General features: G+C 31.3%; 1 protein-coding gene across 1 annotated transcript; it reads left to right on the top strand.

The window, feature by feature from the left end:
* Window positions 1-7,538: 7,538 nt before the first annotated feature.
* Window positions 7,539-19,017, top strand: LOC132754340 (coiled-coil domain-containing protein 89-like). The gene is made up of 7 exons (XM_060744959.1): window positions 7,539-8,221; window positions 8,480-8,949; window positions 10,169-10,299; window positions 10,743-10,879; window positions 11,419-11,501; window positions 12,356-12,449; window positions 18,431-19,017. Exons 1-7 carry the CDS (start codon window positions 8,144-8,146, stop codon window positions 18,515-18,517), a joined length of 1,080 nt encoding a protein of 359 aa, XP_060600942.1. The 5' UTR covers window positions 7,539-8,143; the 3' UTR covers window positions 18,518-19,017.
* Window positions 19,018-22,571: the final 3,554 nt, after the last annotated feature.

The raw sequence follows: 22,571 nt of genomic DNA on the forward strand, positions 1-22,571 counted from the left end.
AATGTAGATTTGTTTATGTGGGTTGTCAGTTTAAAAGGTAAAGCTTATGCCAAAGAAAGTGCAGATACGGTGGTGAAGCAATTTGTCCATCATCATTTTTTAGTTGTAGAAGATACTCTCATTTTAGATGCATCTATATTTATCATTCAAAATTTGATTTATTAAGTGTTAGAATTTCAGAAATAATGAAACTACAAAGTAAAGTAGGGTAGTTTTTTTTTTGTTTTTTTTTTTCAAAAATAAGTGCAGGTTCTTATTATGAACTTGAAACAAAGTTCCTTTATTAGGAAACAAAATTTGTCTTTTTTTGTATTTTATGTATAACAGCATTGCATTCAGTTAATGTTAAACGTTGGCCATGCACCATCCCCATTACAAAACTGTTAGTCAAACAAACCATTAGAACCCCACCATTCTATTACAGGCTAACATTATATAATAGACATTCATTTCAAACTAAAACTCAAAAAAGTAAACCAATTTCAGAATGTTTCTTCAGTCTTATGTTTTTAAATTTTCCACACCTTATTTTATTGTTAATCAATGTTTAAAACAAACACAGCTATTCATTCATCTCAAGGTGTATGAATCCTTGTTTAATCAAAGTTTTACTGATTTATACCTTATTTTTATTTAATGTATTAAAGTCCTTTTTCATTAGTATTTGTAATTTATTTGTTTGTAGTCGTCTTGTTGCTGTTATTTTATTTAGGAAGATATTTATTTTCATCATTTTTGTAAGTTAATGTTTGTTACAGGATTATTTCTTTGAAAGGTTTTTTAGCCAAAAAGATGTCTTTACCCATGCCAATTGCAGATCTACCTATTTCCCTGCAAGACGGGCAAGCTTTTAGATGTAATGACTGATTGTTGATTCTTTCTCTTTTTTTCTTTCTTTTTAAAAATCCACAATATTTGTTTCATTTTGACAAAAAAATCATTTTATCAAAACTATGTTCATTTTCTTCCATTAGAATTGATTAAATTGTTGATTTTATATACAGTACAGAATAAGCATCATCTTTTATAGAAGATTCCTTGTAATAAGTCCCCTACCGGTTTAACCGGAGGGGACTTTAGGTTTACCCTCCGTCCGTCTGTCTGTCTGTCCGTCTGTCCATCTGTCTGTCCGTCCGTCAGTCCGTCCGTCCACAAAACTGGATCCCGCGATAACGCAAAAAGTACTGAAAATATTTTTATGAAACTTGATATATGGATAGATGGCAGTATGGAGATTATGCACCTCTTTTTTTTTCTTCCTATGTTGAAAATTCTGGTTGCTATGGCAACAAATAGTCTGAAAATATGGCAAATTTAACACATAAACTGGATCCAGTGATAACTCAAAAAGTACTGAAAATATTTTTATGAAACTTGAAATATGGGTAGATGGCAGTCTGGAGATTATGCACATCTTTTTCTTTTCTTCCTATGTTGAAAATTCTGGTTGCTATGGCAACAAATAGCCTGAATTTCAAGATTTCTGATTTAAATTTTTCAGCTTTTTCACTATATGTTCTTTATTTCTTAAGGTGTTTACTTCAAACTTTAAATATAAGTTCCTGGTCATCAACCACATCATATGTGACAAGGTTTATAACTCTAGCACAAAAAATATCAATATTACCTCCCTTGAACTTAGATTTTTTAGGGGAAAAAATGTTGTCTTTTTTAAATAACTTCTTTATTTCCTAATGTATCTACTTCAAACTTCATATATATGTTTCTTATTATCACCAGACCTGGGGTAATCATTAATTGCAATCATTGATTTTTTAATTGATTGCATGATTACACTGTAATCTTCATGTATTTGATAACCTTGCCCAAAATTAATCAAATACAGCTTAAATTCAGTCAGTAATTATGATTACATTTTGATTGACATTCAGATTACTTCAAGATTTAACAGGAAACTATTAGATTCAAAGGATGCCTTTATTTTACAGTTTAACTTTTGTTTTACAGTTATAAAGTGAAAATCCTCAATTAAGACCACCATTTAGACTGAAACAAAGTGAATATTCTTATCATTGCTTACATACTTTAAGACCATGGTCTATTTTAGTCATTTTGTATGAACAATATGCACATTTGAATATGTATATTTACATGTACCTATAAAATTAAATACATTATAAAAGACGCTATAAAAGAATGCTTTAATATTTAATCTGATGAAAGGAAAACATTATTTCTGAAGAAATTGAACATTAATTTTACGGTATCACTTATAATATTATGTACATAAATCAAATAAAAATTTAATTTTTCAAAAAATATATATGTTGAAAGCAACAATGTAGCACTCTTCTCACCTTATTTCATACAATAACCCAAATATAATAGTTTTTCACACCTTGTGAAATCAAGTGTCATGATAAAGAGCATTCAAGCAGATCAGAGCAACAAATTTAAGATCTAGATAGGTGTTGACTTTAATATCAGTGGTCTCTATAGTTGGGTCACATTAAAATTAAACAAAAATTTGGACTGGATATGGTGGTCTTTGAGGTGAATAAGCAGGTGGTTAAATCTAGATCATGAAACCATTGACTTGAGAACCTTTTTAAAAACGGTCTTAATAGCAGGGTGCTCTTAATTCTGGGGTGGTCTAATGTACATTCAATGTAATCAATTATCAATCAATTACTCTCTTAAAGTAATTGTAATTCAATTGATTACAGAGACAAGTGGGAGTAATCAATCTTAATCAATTACAATAAAATCTGAAAGTAATTGTAATTAAATCAATTACTGATCAATGTAATCATCCCCAGGTCTGATTATCACTCGACATTTTTGAGAAGGTTAAATACTCTAGCAAGACTATTTCCAGAATTATGTCCCCCTTGAACTTCAAACTTCATATATATGTTTCTTATCATCACTCGACATTTTTGAGAAGGTTAAATACTCTAGCAAGACTATTTCCAGAATTATGTCCTCCTTGAACTTAGATTTTTTTCGAGAAACTGGTATTTTCACTCCAACTTCTTCATTCCTTATAGGATTTACTTTAAAATCCCACATCGTAATAATATGACAAGGTTGTATAAACATAATTTCCTTACTAAGCATGGAAACTTAACACATTACTGTGATATAGACAATCTTATTTTATTATGTTTTGTGGTCGATATTTTCAAATACAGACTTCATCCTCAAATTCATTATAAATGGCAATACACAGGAGTGTATGACAATTAAAGAACTTTTTGAGGGACCGGTAGGGGACTACTGTATTGCCCGCAATACTATCAAATGCTTGTTTTTATACATATACTAGGTAGAAACAATTTAATTATATACATGTAATAACAGCTCTGGTTGCAAAAAGGTCAATGACAATTTATGTATCAAAGAGGTTTCATATTTGACCGATACTTAAAAATAAACATGTCTATTTACATACATGTATGTTATTGTCTTCACCATATTTTTTTTTACCTGACAATGGTCAAAGGCAAATGTTTTGCTGGTTACCAATAAACTGAAACTTAATCCTAAGAACATGAATAAAGTCCTCTTTGATTACACCAATGAGTGCATCCATTCTGAAAACTCGGGAACTCTGAATGAATGCCTTTATAATATAAGTCCTGTTAAAGATCATTGTCAAAAAAAACTCATGACAATGAAGAGTTAGAAATTCTGGCCAAATGTTGTTTTAGGGTTCTGAGCTTGATGAAAGATAGGTCAGGTTTGAAAATAATTTATGAAGTGTCTTAATCTAGGTCAGGAGGTCATATTATTGAAAAACATTAAGTTTCCTTAAGTTGAAATAAAACTTTGCCAAATTTTCTTCCATAAAATAAAGGTAAGGATAGAAAATTTTGGTTTCATTTGATCAAGTGGTCAATGACCATGTTGGTCATCTTGTTTAAACATTGTTAGCATTGTAAATATGTATGTTTTGTAAATATTGTATATAAAGATGTATTATATTAATTTTGTTTGGATACAATTTTGTCATTTATGAACATTCAAGTCTATCGTGACAATAAAACATTTTGAAACCTGTGTTTTTTGTATGCTTTGTATCACTATCAGATTTTAGCTGCCTGATACCGTCATGCATAACAGAGTTGTGACCCCTTAAATTGCCATAAGTGGCATCTTTCTAAGGCTCCCACGTTTACAAGTTTTTGTAAACGTTTACACGATTGCTAAGAACCGAAACGACACCGTTTAAACGGTGGTACTTCTATGTGCTATACTTCACCATGTATTCAAGTCGCCAAATGATGACTTACTTTCTATTTTTAACACAAGTACAAATAATAATGTTCAGGGCTCATCATGATTGAGTCGGCACACATTTTCTGCATTGTATCCTCATTTCGCTCTTTTGAAAGATCAAAGGAAAATCAACTTTACCAAAAATGTATTGTGTCACGAGCAATTATTGCACGTTAATGCTGTGTGGATGGTTGTAAATACCTATTTTCCGTATTTTACTTTGGAATAAACCATTTACAATCGATTACAGGCAATGACTTAGATATTTTGTAAGACAATGTGGTCTTTTCGATTAAACAGTAAACTTTATCGTTAACGTTTACGACTGAAAATCGAAACGAATCCGTTTAAACGTGTAGCCGTGAGGGCCTTACATCTTTCTGACCATATTGGCAGACAACTAGCTTAAATCCTTCACTTGTTTCACAAGTGGATTTTGATTTCTATTTAAAAATGGTTGATCCTATCATGCATTACAGAGTTGGTGACTAATTTAAGGTATAAATGGTCCTAAAATAGACAACAGCATTTAGTTTTTGATGCTGGAAATGATTTTTGTATTAATAAAATGCCTGCAACCATCTGTCCATCCATTAGCTATTTTATGTACACACTGTTATTTGAAATGATCCTGGCACTCTTGGTCATTATATGTTAATTTCAATATTTTGTATCTCTTCTGTCTTGAAGTGAATTAAAATTTAATCAGGGTTTTCACTAGCCATGAAATCCTGAGGGTCATTTTTAGTATGTTTTACCGACTACAAGGTCAAATCCCGATGATTTTAACAAAATTTGACACTTTATTTAAACTCCTGAGGGTCAAATAAGTCTTAAGGAAATTTGAACAGTCAAAGAGTCATTTTAAGGGTCAAACGGAGAGCTGAGTGATGGGAAAAATGAATTCTTTTGTCATAATGAGGATGTGCTGAATGCAAGTCTGACCTCTTCAGAACAAGATTACAGTCATAGAAAATCTGTAAGTTTATATCAACCAGTATATATACATGTATATGTAAAAGGAAGAATATTCTCGATCTGTCATTACTGAGTAAAGTAGCAAATCTATTTTTGAAATAATTTTTAGATTGCAGAATATTCAATTACCAGTGGGGGTGTTTATACAGGAAAAGTATTGAGAAGGATAGTTTGACAGCAAGTTAAAATCGACATTAAGTTTGTCTTTTTCCGTTATATATACTGTTTTCCCTGGGCTTGAAATAAAGGTGAAGTCTTCACTCAGGTGAGCAATACAAGACCATTGAGGCAAACTAATGTATCGATTATCTTTGTATCAATTTATATATTTATAAATATACATAAATGCATACTATATTGTCACACATAAGACTCTGCTTGGACTTTGTCATATCATGATTACTTGCAGCATTTATTTTTTCTTGCAATTATTTTGATCAGGTTGCTGAAATATGTAGGCAAGTATATATATTTAAAGAATAGTGTTGACGAATTGTTATAATTATATCTCTGAGTTCCGATTTAATATGTATTTTCAAAAAAAAAAAATCCGTATGTAGTACTTTAGAGCCTAAGGAAAAAGAAACGGCTCAAAATAGCTTTTAGTCAAGAAATTGGAATTTATACAATTCTCACAATAAATAGATATTACAAGTCACCGTTTCCGTTGTCGAGGAAAACAATTTTAATTTTATTTCAAAATTTAAAAAAAAATATTTCTGTTGTAGGTATGATATGTCTATTTTAATATCTCAGATTAATTGACTGACATATTTTTCCGATTTATTTTTACAAAATATTTCCGTGATTTAATGATACTGTAAAAATTTAAGTAAATTTAGAGTGGTCTAAGCAAATTTTTTTATTGATGCGTTCTTGTAATTTGATAATTTAAATGGTAAAGAATGATGTTGAAATAATTGTTTGATGATCAAATAATACACAAGAATTAATGCTTTTTATTTTCCGAATTAAAATGAGGTTAAACAAATGTGTGTTATTCTGGTAAGGTTTCAAAATGGGTCTGAAATATCATTTTTTTTCCAAAAAGGGATTAATATGCGGAAGTCAAAGGCTTTGGCTTGACCGGCTATAGACTACACGTGTATATTTAACAGAAAATCAAATAAAAACAAAGAATATATAGAATTCTACACTTATCAATGAAGTTTTCAGTGTCAGTTTAGTCGGGCGCCGCCATTTTCAATGTAACTTGATGATAATAGGCGGGGTATTCCAATAACTAACACCAGAACTTTTTCGGATTAATAATACTTGTCGAGTATTCCGAGTGGATAAGAAGCCGCAAGTGGTAGGGCTGTAATTTATGGGGAATTTTGTATCAATATATCAAGAGACAAATTCAATGATATCAGATATATCGATATACATTGACTTTGACAGTAGATACAATGATAAACACTTAAATGACTTGGAATCATGGTGTTATGGATACTTGTATTAGACATTACAAGTACTACAAAACTAACAGAAAGTTTGTTTTTTTCTGTTATTTTTGTCACTGACATTTGAAAACGGAGTTTAAAATTTAAGTTAGCCAAGGAAACTAGAAAAAAACTGACTTCTCTTATTAGACAAAATAGAGAGGTATATTTACTAGCAGAAATATCTTTTTTTTAGCTTGTATCGATATTTGAAAGTGTGTATCAATATTGTATCAGATGATGAATATCGATGATATAGCGATATTGAGATATTCAATGACAGCCCTAGGAAGCGGTGTATAAAATACAGAATGACACCTTTGCCTAATTTCATATTAATGTGTTGCATGTTTATGTATATTATTTTCACTTTTGAATATAAATACACTCTATAACTTTTCTAATGGGTCACCTACATCTATTTATATTTTCTCAGCAGTGGATCATATAAATAAAGAAAACAAAGATCACCTAAGTGACAGTTTATTTTGCAGATTCTATGAAAAATTCCTGACTTATTCGTAATAACCAACATGTATTTGATATAATGTTTCAACAAGACAAGTCCATTGCTAATCTTCTACAAATTGTAGAGAATTTTCTCGATTAAACTTTGCATAATTGTAGATATTCATAATTGAAACATATTAATGAAAAACAATTTTGGGTCCTGTCCAACTTTCTGGGTTATCCCTTCCTGTAAAAATGAGATTGTTACTCTTTTAGGTCATTTTCACAGAATTACCGGTAAACAATCGGTTAATCAGTAGATAAATTCAGAAATCAATATGTTGTGGTAATAGATCTTTTCATTTATATTCTTGTTTTATCAATACTTAATAAGTTAATTTAAATTCTCTTTGTGCTTTGCAGATAATCTGATTAGATGCTAAATGTCTGACACTGTGAGAGATATATTACATCAGATACAGCCACGTTTTTGTTATTGTCTGCCATTATTTACGTAAGAAGTTGGACAGTCTTAGAAGGGAAATAAAACAAAGGACAATAAAACTTTGAAAGTGTGCCAGATTTAACTATTACATGTAATAGTATTAAATGTAATTACTATACAAGTAATCTGATTGGATTTTAAATAGAGTGGAAATGTAGGGCAGTTTACACAATGCCATAATGTTTGTCACAGATATTGTTTCATTTCAAGGGACATTACTCTGTTGGATTCAGTAACCAGCTTCCATGATACAGTTACACAAATTTGTGATACAGTAACCACTTTGTGTCATACAGTTACCCATATTTCAGTGATTCAGTAACCAGTTTCTAATATACATTACAGTAACCATATTCTATAGTATGATATGCGAACAATTTTCTGTGATACAGATACTGATTTCTGTGATACGGTTTGATAATTTTGAACCACTGCTGTGATAGTCTCGGACCTCTTGGCATAAAATTCAGTGAAACAGTACTGACATTTTGTTTCTTTGTTGGGATTTGGCAATCTGTTAAAGATGGAATACTCTGTGCAACTAAATGGACAAATGGTTAGCTCCCCTGAATCAAGAGATTCAAGAGACAATCCTAGTGAGGTAATATGAGTTACTTTCAAGTTTTTAAAATGTCATTTATTGTGATTTCAGAATATTATAGTCTTAGATAAGTAAGGATGTTTTGGAGGTAAAATAAACACCATTTATTAACTGAATTAAGTTTACTATTACAAAGATTAAAAAGATTATAATGAGAATTAAACAGATTTTGAATGCCAATGCTATTTTACCTTAACTATCAGAATTAAATTTCTACCTTAACATGACAATATTTTGATAAATTTCCTCATTTTTCAGGGTAACGTAGAATTTTCAACATTATCAAAGCTAAAGGGTTTAGCCAAAGATGATAAAACGGAAAATGCCATGTTACGATCACGCATCGATGAACAGTCACAGCTTATTATGATACTAAAAAATCGTGCTGATGAGGCATTTAGCAGGACATCAACACTTGAACGAATAAACAAAGAATTAACAGAGTTTCGAGACAATGCCCAAGAAAATATTAACCATGAAATAAGAAAGTTTAATATTTTAGATAAACGTTTTAACGACCTTGCTTCGAACCATGAAGAAATGATAAAGTATAAAGATGAGTATAAAAGAGTGAATGTGGAATTACGGCAAGAAAATGATCGTCTTAAAGACGAGAATGCACGATTGTTTTCTAAAGCTATAGTTGAGAAAGATGATAAAATAAGACTTTTAGAGGGAAAGTTGGCATCTGTGAAAGACCAGTATTCATCATTAGAGACAAAATACAGGTAAATTACATTATTATCGTAGTATAATGATTTGTAATGTTAATAAACTTATAATAACTCCAACAGTTTAGGCTTGTGGGAGTTACATGTATATAGCAATTATTTATAGCAGTTTATACCCAGGGATGGTGATCGAAGACAGTCACATGTAAACAACTTTTAATCAATAACATGCACAAATTTTACGTAATTGATTAATAATCAATTGTTAATAGATTCAATTATATGTGAACACGTCTTTGTTTCCAACAAAGCAGGCAAATAATTTAATGCTAACTTGTTATGATTGGATAATATCTTTTGTACTTAAATGCTAATACATGTAGTATTGTTTTGTCAGTACAATCCTTAAGTAGCTGTTTCAAATCTAGATAAATTTTACTTAAATATTATTTCTTCATTAATAAGAGCATGCTATTAGAATTACATATTATTATTTGTTTTGCATTAAATAAATGAATCAAAAATGTTGTTAAAGCCCTGGATGAACATCTAGGGCCTTTGTCAGCTACATTGGAAAAAAGTTTAAGCATAATCAAAATTTGAGAAATTTATTTGCATTATATGAATTATAAAGCAGTTCAAAACTACATTATATAATATATTTGTAGTGTAGACATGCCATAAAGAGAGGAATTAGTACATAGCAATGTTAGTCTCATAATATATTTGTAGTGCAGACATACATGCAATATAAAAGTGCCGCCAGTAAAGAATTGTACAAATCATCAGATTAAATCAAATTATTGATCAAGTGTTGGACTGTGAATCAGGAGACCCGAATTTAATTCTAGGAGGGTCCAGTTCATTTTCTTGATTGATCATGAAATACTTTTTATGGTCATTTGCACTGTACCTAAAACTGCTCTGACATTTTCAGACGTAATATCAGATCATTGCGAAAGCTTGGCACTAGTACTGCTAAACTGCTTGACAGCATGCCCTGAATAAAGGGACAATGAAGTAGCTAAATTATGCTCTGGTAAATTCAGTGTGGCTTCATGACCTAATCTGGAGGATAAACAAAAAAAAACAACAACAACAAAAAAAACACCATTGTACAAGACTAGTATTATGACATGCCATAAAAGAGAGGGTGCACATATATGTCATTTTATAGAAATCATATGCATGTTTTGTTTCAGTCAATACAATAGGTAGTTCCAGTAATTTATAGCATGTGTTGTATTGTAATGTTATATAAATGTTATAATTGTAGACAAGCCATACAAGAGGGAAGGGCTAGAGAAGAGACATTACGGCAAGAAATTCAAGCTATTCAAGATAAGATGAAAATAGACATTAAAGCATTGCAGCATAAATTATCTGATACAGAGGAAAGACTTAAAGGTACACTAACAAGCATTTTATGAATAATATGTGTCCTGTATTGATTTGTTATTGAAAATGTGCCCATTGTAGACCAATTCACTTTAACCCTTGGAGTGCTTCTGGTAGTAATAACACACCTAAGGCACCACTGACCCACAGACTAAGGTCAGAAGCCTGTATATCTTGACTAAGCAGTCTGCCTTGACTATATCTGTTAAAACCAAAAGTATCTGACTCTTACAGTGCACTGTCCGGCTAGAGCATTAGTGCGTATCGTTAAAAAAAAAACTGGCAGTTTATTTAAGAAAAGATCACTTTTACTTGGCATGCATGCAGCTTCTCATAAATAGTTTATTCATTCTTTATTCAAATTAGAATTTCATAAATTTCAATACATTTCTGTGATGAAATTTTTTTTATTCGAAGATGAGCATAGTATATATTTAATGCATATATTATAGGTGCTAATTACAAGTTACAGAATCAGATTGATGGTAGACAGAATGCTGTATCAGAAGCTACCAGTAAAATTCAGCAATTAACAAAAGAAAAAGATGAGCTTTTAGAACTTGCCATGCAGAGAGGAAAAATTGTTCAGGTATTTATGTGATATAGAATAGAAATGTCTGTCAATGGTTTAATGACAAATCCTATTGTCAGCTTAATATCTAATATTATTTCTTCTTCCATATCAAAGATTATCAAAAATAAAATAAAAGTAGTGTTTTGACTTTGTTTGTCCGAAAAACTTAGTAAAATAAATTTGCCAGGCTATTTTAAACAATGCTGTTTATTTAATATCTTTTTTTTTTGTGGCAAAGAACAAATTGGCATTCTTAACCTTCTTACATACAAAATAGTAGAAATGTTAAGAGGGATGTATATTCTAAACCAAAACTTGTGGTTCAACAGCAAATTTAATTATGTGAAAATGAAATGAAAGGCTATAAAAGTTTATTTTCTATTCACATAAATGCATGTGCTGTTGTGGATATATTAGGCTGTTGTATTTACACCAGAGAGTAAAGCTTTTTTTCCACAGACACTTGGGGGTGTTGAGTCCATAAATGATTTTGTAGTATTCTTTTAGAGATGAGAAAGATATGACGTTGATTTAAGTTTTAATTTGATTTACAGAAAGAACAGTCGGACAATAAAGTGCTAAAAAAGAAAATTACGGACATGGAAAAATCAGTGTTTGAAATGCAAGAGAAATTTGAGTAAGTTTTTGCATTCATAATGTTTTCTGTTTTTGTTATGACATTACTAACCATCTAATATAAAGATTATGTAAGGTTCCTGACGTAATACATTGTACTTGGTGTTTGGAATGTAGAAACTTTACTACATACTAGTTTGTTTAGGCAAGTAGATATTTTAATTCAGTATGACAAGGGGCCTCTGTGGCTGAGTAGTTAAGGGTGCCAGATTCAAAATTTTTGTATCCCCAATGATGGATGTTTTGGTTGAAATCCAGTGAGAATCTTTGGATTCTTTCATGAGAAGAAGCTATCCAGTCAGCTTATGGAAAGTTGGTGGTTTTACTCAGATCCCTGTTTGTGCCTGACACATGCATATGGGAGTGCTTAAGGTCAGAATTCCATTCTCTTGATGTAAATCTAGAACTAGTATGACCTGTGCAAGTTGTTTATGTAACTAAAACCCTTATAAGGAAATAAAAATGTTTTCAACTAAACAATGTAATTCTTAGATGAATCTGTGGCCAAGTGGTTTAAGGTTTGTTGACTTCACACCAATTGCCACTCATCACTTTTGATTATTTCAATAGACACCACTCTGGGTTTATTTAATAAGAGGAAGCTATCCAGCTAGCTTAAGGAACATCTTTGGTTCTATATGGTTCTACTCAGGTGCTGACCTGTTCCTAAAATAATGATCAGTGGGGCAACAAAGATCTTCCTCCGATAATAAAGCTGGACAGTTGCCATATGACCATTACTGTGTTGATATGACTTTGAAAAAAAATTCCAGCTACCTCTCATCCCCATTCTCTTGTTCTTCTAATGTAATGTAAGAAGTTTTAAGATTATTATTATGTCAATATTTATTACAGACGTGAAGCTGCAGCTGTCAATGCCAACAGAGCTGTTAAAAAGTTACGAGATGATCTTGATGATGCTGAAAGCAGAGCAAATGATGTCACCAAGGTAACGTTAATATATGAAAAATTTCTGTAATTAAAAGTAAAACCTGTGATAAAGGCCATTTTAAAGTAAAGATGTAGAAAATTTGAATTTCAAGCATGCATTAATTACCATTTCCGATCAATTTTTGATCAATTATGCATTGTCATCTGCTTTTAGAGGCCATCATAGATTTTTAATAATCTGAATAGGTTTTTGATAACAGGTTTGACAGCATTTTTGACCATAACTTACTTTTTTGTACAAGTAATTTATTTAGAATATTTTATGTGGTTATTCTTTGAACAAATTTTTATTATAAATTCTATAGAGGACACATAGATCATGAACACTTCACATATAATACTGTCCAGGATATTCTTTGAATCTGATTTCCTACTGTCCTCTATCCTGGATAGTCTTTGCTTCTGACTTCCTACTGTCCTCTATTATGGACATTCTTTGGTTCTGACCTCCATTTAGGACAACAGGATTTTCACAGCTTTATAGGACATTTAATACCGCCTCCGTGGTCGAGGGTTTAGAGTCGATGACTTCTAATCCAGTTACCTCTCTGGCGTGGGTTCGATCCCCGGGAGATGCTTTGGTAGTTTAGCACAGAGGAAGGTAGTGTAGTACTGGTGTAACTCTCCAGGAACGATGGTTAGAAAACTACCTGCCTATATGACTGAAATACTGTTGGGAAAAGGCGTAAAATGAAACAAACAAACAAAAGTCTTGAACTTGTGACTTGGACCTTAACATCATTGTTACGTTAAAAGGTTAAGATTTTTAGAGAAGGAAAATGCCTATTATGATGTCATACTTTTTGTATACTCATTTTTTTGTGAAAAAAGTAATTTAAGGATAAAACAAAATTAGTTTTAGGAAATATTCAGCTTCTGTGTCTTTTTTCTGATTTGATATTTGAAATTAATCTTTATATATTTCTTAATATATAGCTCAAACATTTGATATGATAAAGCATTTGCATGTATAATAATGTATGTGATATGTTAAAAGCATGATAGTAAGTCAACTGTATTGGGAAATTTAAAATCATCAAAGTTTTCAATTCTAAAGAGTTCAGTAACCACAGAGTTAAGGGTAAATATCATATGTTGTCAACTCACTTTGTGTATGTATGTGGATCACATATTGAATTGATGAAGCCATTGTGTCATGCATGACTAATGATAAGAAAATTTATACGATGTTTCGTCAAAATATATCTTTCATAAATTTTTACGATGTTTAGTTAAAATATCTATTTGCAAACACATATATTTGATTAAAGTCTATATCAAAGGTTGACAGCAAAACTGCAGTAACTTATATGAAATAAAGAAGGATTTACAACAGTCTTGCAGTCAACTGTCAAATATTCAATAGCTTTTTGGAACCACTCTTGAGTCTGTTTTCTGGGCTAACCACTGACCAGTAATGGTGCCAAAGTAGGATGCATGCTTGTGACCACTGAGAAAAGCTAGGACAAACACTTACACATATGTATTACGACCACTTCCTTAACTTTAAGCGCTAAATGTGTAAATAATTTTTTCACAGATAATTTGTTACCACTTAGCATGGAGGTAATAGATTATATGATTCATTTTAACAATTTTCTTATTCAAATGACATTGCTTAGTGCTAAAGCGCTAAATGTGTTGATAATTTTTTCACAGGTATCTTGTTATCACTTACCTTGGAGATAATTGATTATATGATTCATGTTAACACTACAATTATTCATAATGGCATTGCAGGATGGCCCAATAAACACTTAAAACCCAAGCTGGAAACTTTTCTTACACCCATGATCATAACTAGAAACTTAACGTTAAATTCCTTCCTTTGAAGATTGAAGTTTGGCTATTTTTCATTCACATTTAAATAGACATGCATCAACATTTGCATGATCTTTATCAAACTTTCATACTCTCAGATGTCTTTTTTTTTAAAATGTTCACCACTTCTGAAATAAACTAAGCATATCAAATATGTCTTTTTCATGAACAAAATGTAATGTATATATGTAATCTTTGTTTAATGCCCATTATGGTACAAAAAGTAGGTTTTACCATTGAGCTTTGACTTCAAACATGACAACAATCATGCCCCTTAATGGTATAATTTTGAAGCACCAATTGGTTGTTACCTTTACCTCTGTGCAATTTCCCTATTTATTTTCCCCAACCCAAAAAACTTTGAATCAAAAGTAGGTCACTAAGCACCTGAACATACAGTAAAATTTGACAATAATGAAGGAAATAGCTATTATCAATTGCAATTGGTGCAAAGCAAGATATTTGTAGTACTTCACAGGTGCTTGCAAGCGCCCTTAAGTTAACAGGACTTTCCACTATAAAACATTTGATTTTAGGAAATTGTGAAATGATTTTAGATTTAAGTAACAAAAAATTTAGTCAATAAAGAGCATATTAATTGTCCATATTCAAAACGTTATTTTTGTACAGGAAGGAAAAAGGCAGCAGAGGACAAGAACTAACATTTTTTTAAAAAGGTTCCCAAACAAAGATGGACACATTTTCAGAGTTGTTAAAACATCATTAAATGATACAGGCTTCCGTTACTCTGTTGAGAAAAAATAGGTGAAGAAGTGAAAGATAAAAGTACTGTCACTGTACGCTAATGTTGTATATAAATGTCTTGTTGATAAAAGTCAGAAGTTGATTTTGTATAACTTATAATTAGATCCTACATATAAAATTAAAAAAAACCAAAAAAAAACCAAAACAAACAAAAACATAAAAGCAAAAAAGGATAAATAAAAGCCACATTCAAACTGCTGCTCAGCTTTGCTTGCAATGTTGTCAGTTGTGTCATCACAGACAGTTTTGTTGCTATGGTTACACAATATACAGTTCATTAAAAAACAGTACTGGAATGAATGTAACCTATAGCTTACTCAGGTGGCAACAGATTTATATACCCATTAAATGACCAGTGCAGATCAAGATCAGATGGCACAAATTTGCTGTGTGCGTCAGTACATGAACTTATATTTTGATATTTTTGGGAAAATAACAAGTCAGAATGTGCAAGCTGGCCTGGCTCAAAACTGGTAGTATTTAGGCTGATCACTTTTGGACATGGGCCTCACCAAATACCCATTGGATTGGTTTTCTGCAATAACCATTGGAGTGGGAATTTTAGTAGGGTTTTCTGCAATACCCATTTGATCAAGAATTTTAGTAGGGTTTCATTTTTGGATAATAAAAATTATGATACTGGAAAATGTTGTGAGGGTATGATATGAAGATTTACACACTAGTTATTGGTAATTCTATGAAACAGATTTAAGCGAATTTGGCAAAAGGAGCAATAGTGTAACTATACATGTTCCTAATTGCCAGTTTATGGTGCTTTAAATGCAAGGAAATATAAAATGTGTGGAAGAATGTCATAAACGCTTCATTGTTGATAATGATGTAATTATTTTGTTGCTTTTCCTTAATTGTATTAATTTTGTAGTTCAAGTTGGGATATATTTTGTGTCAAATGTAAAATTCTGTGTCTTTCACCCATTTAGCTTTGTCACATCAAAAGTTATTGTGAATGTAAGACACTGAGGTTTTTTTCAGTTTATACTTTATAAATTGTTTATTATGCCCCCACTTCAAAGAAGAGGGGGTATATTGCTTTGCATTTGTCTGTCTGTCGGTTCTTCGGTCCGTTGACCAAATGGTTTCTGAGTGATAACTAAAGAACCCTTAGGCCTAGGAACTTTAAACTTGGTATGGTGATTGGTCATGACCAGTAGATGACCCCTATTGATTTTGGGTCACATTGACCTTGTAGGTAAAAACGGTTTCCGATCAATAACTAAATAATGCTAAGGCCTAAGAAATTCAAACTTGGTATGGTGATTGGTCATAACCATTTAATGACCCCTATTTGTTTTAGGGTCAAGGGGTCAAAGGTCAAGGTCACATTGACCTTGTAGGTGAAAACGGTTTCCGATCAATAACTAAAGAACGCTTAGGCCTAGGAACTTCAAACTTGGTATGGTGATTGGTCATGACCAATAGATGACCCCTATTTATTTTGGGGTCAAGGGGTCAAAGGTCAAGGTCACATTATTCTTGTAGGTAAAAACGGTTTCCGTTCAATAACTAAAGAAGGCTTAGGCCTAGGAACTTCAAACTTGGTATGGTGATTGGTCATGACCAGTAGATGACCCCTATAGATTTTGGGGTCAAGGGGTCAAAGGTCAAGGTCATATTGACCTTGTTGGTAAAAACGGTTTCCGATCAATAACTAAAGAACGCTTAGGCCTAGGAACTTCAAACTTGGTATGGTGATTGGTCATGACCAGTAAATGACCCCTATTGATTTTGGGTCAAGGGGTCAAAGGCCACATTGACCTTGTAGGTAAAAACAGTTTCTGATCAATAACTAAAGAATGCTTAGGCCTAGGAACTTCAAACTTGGTATGGTGATTGGTCATGACCAGTAGATGACCCCTAATGATTTTGGGGTCAAGGGCTAAAGGTCACATTGACCTTGTAGGTAAAAACGGTTTCCGATCAATAACTAAAGAAGGCTTAGGCCTAGGAACTTCAAACTTGGTATGGTGATTGGTCATGACCAGTAGATGACCCCTATTGATTTTGGGGTCAAGGGGCAAAGGCCACATTGACCTTGTAGATAAAAATGGTTTCCAATCAATATCTTAAGAACGCTTAGGTTAGGAACTTCAAACTTGGTTTAATGATTGGTCATGACCAGCAGATGAACCCTATTGATTTGGGGGTCAAAGGTCAAGGTCACATTTACTTGAAGTGAAAATGGTTTCCACTCTATACTTAAAGGATGCTTAGGCCTAGGAACTTCGAACTTGGTATGATGATTGGTCATGACCAGTAGATGACCTCTATTGATTTTGGGGTCAAAGGTCAAGGTCACATTGACCTTGTAAGTAAAATGGTTTCAGATAAATAATTAAAGAATGCTTAGGTCTAGGAACTTCAAACTTTATATGATGATTGGCCATGACCAGTAGGTGACCCCTATTGATTTTGGGGTCAAAGGTCAAGGTCACATTCACCTTGTAAGTAAAAACGATTTTCAATCCATAGTTAAAGAACACTTAGGCCTAGGAACTTCAAACTTTATATGATGATTGGTCATGACCAGTAGATGACCCCTATTGATATTTGGGTCAAGTGGTCAGTGTCAAATTGACCTTGTACTTTAAGATGGTTTCTGACCAATAACTCAACAAGTCAAGTTGCCTTGGTTGATATTTTTATATTAAACTAAAAATGCTTTTGGTATACACATTTGAAGGTCTTATGTAATATAAGAACTTGGCTGTCATTAATGAGGCCTACATGATTCTTAAAGTTTATGCATATTTTATTTGGTAAGATTTGTAATAACTTAAATTGCTGCACACAACCTATAGGGTTACAATAATTATTACCTTGTGACTAGTCATGACCAGTAGATAACCCTTATTAATTTTTTGTTCACTGGATCAGAAGTCATGCATAATAACCTGATCACATGACTAATTGGCTGCCCATAGGGGGCATACATGTTTTACAAACATATCTTGTTGTTTTTAGTTTGAAATGATTTGCTTTAATTTATATTAAACTGAATTTTGATTAATGATTCATACACAACAGTTACATGCTTATTGTACTTTACTTCTCATAGTAAATGACTAAAAATGTCAATTAAGAAAAATGAAAATTTTAAATCCCTGGTACATGTAGTACAGTGCAAACCCTGCAGTGAAGCCTTATGTCTGGCAAAAAATTTAAACAGTACCAATTCTTTCCCAAAATATTTAAGCTTCACACATAATTTAACCTCGTAAAATGGATAGTTTTTATCAAACAACTAAAAGATTTGTCTTTTAACAGGCTGGTGCTGATTTCACAGATGTACTGTAATTGGATAATGACATTTTATTATATCTATTGAATTATACATAGACTTAATTAAATGTGAACTTTTATTATCTTTTTCAGGAATTTGATGCATATAAGAAACACACTACAGCATTGTTGAAAAAAGAGAAGGAGCTAAATGAGAGACTGAGACATTTGTGTGGATAAACCTTTATGTAGTGTATGATAAACAGGAACAATAGTGATGAACGTTAATGTATAAAGTTGTTTTATGATAAACTGGAACAGAAGTGATCAATTTTTATGTAAGTTGTTGTATGATAAACTTTATCAATAGTGATAAACTTAAATGTGAGTTGTATGATAAACTGGATCAATAGTGAAAAACTTTGATGTAAGTTGTTATAAGATAAACTTGCAAAATAGTGATAAACTTTTTTAACACAGATTTTAATGCAAGTTGCTGTATGATAAACTAGACAGTTGTGATAAACATTAATGCAAGTTGTTGTATGATAAACTAGAACAGTAGTGATAAACTTTAATACAAGTTATTCAATGATAAACTTGAACAACAGTGGTAAACATTAATGCAAGTTGTTGTATGATACACTTGAACATTAGTGATAAACTTAAATGTATTGAGTTGTATATAAACTTGGACAACAGTGATAAACTTTAATACATTTTTTTTAATTAGAAAGCGAACAATAGTTATAACATTTTTATGGTCAACATGTCATATGAAAAACTAAACACCTGTAAGAACTAAGATGATACAAAATATTGTTTTTCTTCCAGAAAAAAGAAACAGTCACTGTGATTGAAATATTTGACAATAACAAACACCAGTGATAAGTTCCGTTTTTAATGTAAAGACAATTTATCACTGAATATTCAGATTCTTTGAATGGATAAAAATATCATCGCTTGAAAAACGTTTTGTTCTAAGTGCCAGTTTATTGTTTTTGAGAAAAAAGCATGTAAAGATTTAGTATTGCATAACTTTTTTATTTATTGTCGGATTTTGAAAATTTAAAAACTACTAAACGTGGAGTCGGGAGAACAATTCAATAACGTTAAAGATATGTGGATTTTAATATTTTCTTGCTTAAAAACCTAAAAAAACATTTGGAGATAGAACAGTCCTTGTAACTTTTTTTCAAAAATTGTTAAAATCAGAGTGTTCAATGTGACTTAGAACATTATGTCTTTTAAGTTGAATTGATTTATATAATATAAAACAGTATGTTTTATCTTTAAAAGGCTGCCAAAAATGCTCTCGGCTAATTATCCCTTGATTAGTTGACTTTTACACTACACTATTTCTTAGACCATATGTATCTAACTACATTAACTATGACATTTGAAATCTTATTAAAATCCTTAAATCCATTACATTGTTAAATGACATTTAACCACATAATTTAAATAAATAAAGATAAAATACTCACATAAATTTTGTAGACATTTTATCTCTTTTTATAACTTCGGCCATATTCAAAGTGATTCAATGTCTGGAAAAAAGAAAGTTACAGCCGCAAACGGGAAAAGAAAACTTTCAACTTTTCTAGAATGCTGGGAAAATTCTTTCAAGATTTTTTTATGAAAATTCAAAGATGGTCAAATTCAAATTCCTTCAAAAGTATGAAATAGTAGTAATTATTTTGTTATGCGCTTTACACGTTCTGTGGTTGGTAAGAAGTTCTTATAATTGAAGGTAGGTAAAAAATGTTTCTATAACTTAACATAGGCAATGAAAACATATCTGCTAGAAAAATACCTTAAAAGTGGAGCAGGCATTGACTTTATATTTTAAAAGTGTCATATTTAAAGATTGTTCGTGTACAAAAACATTACAAACATAATGCTATATAAATATTCATTAATTAAGAAATTCAAAGTCAAATTACAAGACAAACAAAATATACGTATAAGAATATTTTTCTTCCTTCTGTCTTTGGTATAAAATGTGTTTACTTTAAAGCAATCTATTAGTTATGAAACATTAAGGCATTCGAAAACATATATTATATGTAAACGTATTATAATTATATCTATAAATTTTCTTAAAGGCTTTTTTTGCCCCAGAAATGCTTTTATCTTAATCTCTCAAAAGCCTGATATTGGAGTTCTGTTATAGTTTCCAAAATATTCAACATTGGTCAGTTTACCTAAACCATCTTATGCTTTTGTTTCATATTGGCAATGAGTACAGTCAATTTTTCAAACTCATATGTGTCTGTTATAAAGATAAATAATTGGTTTCTGAGACAGAATGTACCTTATGTTAAAGAAACTTTAAGACATATAACAAGTTTTCTTTTTACGAATTTGTTTGATGAAATTGTATGATCACAGTTGTTTCTATCCGAAAATACACATCCGAAATTACTTTCAAATCATGATCAGTTTTGCTTGCTGTTTAATCACATGCAGTAAATTTACAGGACTTAATACTAAAATGTCAATGATTGAAGGGAATAAATGAATACATAATATCATTCAATACTTATATTTAGTATTAATATATTAAATAAACAACAAACCATCTAACTCAAAATGTTTCGTACAACATGGCGGGTGTCCTGCTATCACGTGATTTGATGCTATGTTTTGATACGGTAATTTTGGATTTAGTACAGTATGTTGCATATATCCCATAGGTCATGTGACATTTATCGATGATATGATTAGTCCAGTAAGTTAGAACAGTCTATTTATCAAGACATAGTAAATTTGAGGAGATAGAACAGGATGGTTTCGTTGTTATTTATTAATGAAGCTCTGAAGCACTAATATAACATACCAAGGAGATAGAACAGTCCATTACGGACAAAATTGTGTATTTAACTTGTTTTTGGAAAAATTGAAGATAGAACAATACAGTTTTCAAGCGACGATATCTTAACTTTATGGAATTTCTATTTGAAAAAATGATTTTGCTTTGATTGAAATTTTAAGTATTAATTGGATATTTATGTAAATTGCTTTTAAGTTCAATAATTATTTATAATGATTAGTGCTATGCTATGTGATATTTTATGTAGTACTTTGAATTGATAGAAATATACAAAAATAAAGATGTTTTAATAAAAGCTATTTTTCTTCATTTAGTGTGATGAATTATTCTGACCGAATTATTTTAAGCATTAAACTCAATGTTTTGACATGATAAGGTATCCTTGTAATTTCTCTACTATTTTATGAATGTGATGTCGAGGATGCATGACGTCATTGTTTATGTGTTTTAGAGGGATATATTATATATGTATTAAGAAGCTAAAGTTAATATCGATGTCTAAAAGGATAGGATTGATTTTTTAATTTAAGGTTTAAATCATACAAAATTCTCTGAATCATAATTGAATTTCTAGGTGGTCTATATGGAGTGTTTTAAGCGAAACTGCTATATCTGCTTCTGTTTCTTTATAAAGATGGACCAGTTTCGCTCTAAGCACAGGATATGGTTTTGTAAACCTTTCTGTTTTCACCGTTATTCAAAATCTTAACTGACTGTTGTTACGATAACTCAAGACATGCAAACTCGTCAGCTTACATTTCTGTAAGACAAACATGTGGAAAGTCATGAAGTTAGAGTTACACAGCTTGAAATAATTCACTTGGATCAGAAAACGAAAGCTTGTGCCCAATTAGCCGAATTGCCAATAAATGCCTTATCCTATTGAAAACTTTAAGCAACAGGAACAATTCTAAACACATTTAACCAATTAAGGTAAACTTTGAAAGCTTAAATTTGATTTTTACCAGGGTATATGTAACAGAAAGAGCATCGAAACACGAGGCTATCTGATTTGTACGAGGGGGCGTAGCCCCCGAGTATGAATCAGATTGCCGAGTGTTTTGATGTTCTTTCTCTTTTATATCATAGTCAAACATAAAAACACGTTCCCTGATACCACAATATGAAACCCCACAAAAATATAACCAATGAACGAGCATCTGAATATGATATTTCCATCGCTATCCCTTTCTCTGTCGTCACAATATGTAAACCCCGGACAAAATGAACTAATCAATGGGCATTCTCTGGAGTGCGGCTAACTTACACCTGCACTCCAGTTAACGCACTGTGCATGTATATGTATACGATTTAACTCCGTCACATTTTCAACAGAAAGGTCCCCAAACTATGATACAAATTTAAGTTTATATCAAGGCGTTCCTATTTTACCTTAAAGCAGGACATTTCAACCCTACTTAATTTACTTTTACAATTTATTATACATTTACAAATCAA

This window comes from Ruditapes philippinarum, unplaced genomic scaffold (genome assembly GCF_026571515.1).
Source record: "Ruditapes philippinarum isolate M1 unplaced genomic scaffold, ASM2657151v2 ctg496_1_1_1_1, whole genome shotgun sequence".
Lineage (NCBI taxonomy): Eukaryota > Metazoa > Mollusca > Bivalvia > Venerida > Veneridae > Ruditapes > Ruditapes philippinarum.